The sequence below is a fragment of the Penaeus monodon genome, chromosome 20, assembly GCF_015228065.2.
Source record: "Penaeus monodon isolate SGIC_2016 chromosome 20, NSTDA_Pmon_1, whole genome shotgun sequence".
Classification (NCBI taxonomy): domain Eukaryota; kingdom Metazoa; phylum Arthropoda; class Malacostraca; order Decapoda; family Penaeidae; genus Penaeus; species Penaeus monodon.
The window spans coordinates 11,953,603-11,954,914 of record NC_051405.1 but is presented as its reverse complement, the minus strand read 5'-3'; the positions used below and the strand labels follow the sequence as shown (position 1 = coordinate 11,954,914).

At 36.6% G+C, this 1,312-nt stretch overlaps 1 protein-coding gene across 2 annotated transcripts in view; it reads left to right on the top strand.

Annotated features, from left to right (window-relative positions):
- Positions 1–1,306, top strand: part of LOC119585624 — a 5,588-nt gene extending 4,282 nt beyond the window's left edge. For both annotated transcript variants that reach the window (XM_037934294.1, XM_037934293.1), the window contains exon 9: positions 435–1,306. In XM_037934294.1, the coding sequence (XP_037790222.1) occupies positions 435–788 (354 nt within the window). In that variant the 3' untranslated portion in view covers positions 789–1,306. The remainder of the gene's footprint in view (positions 1–434) is intronic.
- The last annotated feature ends 6 nt before the right edge of the window (positions 1,307–1,312 follow it).

Here is a 1,312-nt window from a genome sequence, read left to right as displayed (position 1 = left end):
CCCATAAACTCCAATGCATGTCTTACAATTATGTTCATTTAAGGTTTACATTCATTATATGAAGCAATTTTGTTTTCCAATTAGGTATGTTACATAATTCCAGAATTCATTTATTTTAATTTTAATATACAAGATATTCATGCCATGTATCTCACCTTGAAAATATAAATATTGACATGCATTATTGTGGCTGTAGGGAAGGATGTAAGGTTTCCTTTTTGTGAGTAGTCTGTTGACTTCGAATACAATAAGGGTAGAGGGGTAGGGGAGGAACTCAGCAAGTAATCAAGTTACTGGGGAGAGGTTGGCAGTAATTATCATAACAAAAAAACAGGCAGTTACCAATGAAGTCATAACATCATGATAACTCCTGCTAACCCATGCCAAATAATCAATGGTCATATTATCAAAATGATTAATCCCTTATTACACAGGAGTCGAGTCTGGACTTGGACCTGGATGATGGGAGCCCACTTTCTGCCCCTTCCTCTCCTCATCATTCAGGAGAGAGCTTGTTTGCTGCTCTGGAAGCCAAGACTGCTTCTGTGACACAGACTTCCCAAGTAAGAAGGAAAAAGATAATCAGGCCAGGAAGGAAGCCAGATGCAAGGGTTAAGAAGACTGTTAATGTGTCTCAAAAACTTATTCTAGATAGTCGGCTTCAGGGTCTGAATATTAGCTCGGAGGCTGCTGGTGCCATTCCCACAAGTATACTCCTTATGGCAGGGACAAGCTCACGTGGGAGAAAGATAGTTCGTAAGGAAGATGTCAATTTTGTGCCTTCATAAGTTTAATGGTGCATTGTGCAAAAAGTAATGAATGTTGTTTACTGAGGTGAAGTGATTAATTTGATTTAATGTTGGTCATTTACCATTTAAGCATTTGGGATATTTGCATACTATCTGCTAAGTTCTAGTCACCCAGGGTGCTAAATGGGAAAAGGACAGTTAAGATTTGAAAGAGGGGACATATTTAAGAAATATTTCTTTCTCTAAGTACATAAAATTACACACCAGATATCCTTTCTGTTAAGTATAAGAAGTAGCAAGTAGCCAAGAAATTGTTTGTTAATCAGTTTTAAGATATTTGGGCATAATTTGAAGATATATATGTAACTACTAGGGTTTTGTTTGTCTTTGCTTTAATTATGTATACCATCCTCTTATAATATAACATTTTTCTCAGTCTTCCTTGCTGTGTGATGCTTCACACTTGTCTGATCAGTATGAAATTGCACATTAACCCAAATGTGCAAGTTCTAGCATTCAGCTGTACTAAATTTTTCTTTGATGATTCTCGGCATCTGTGATAT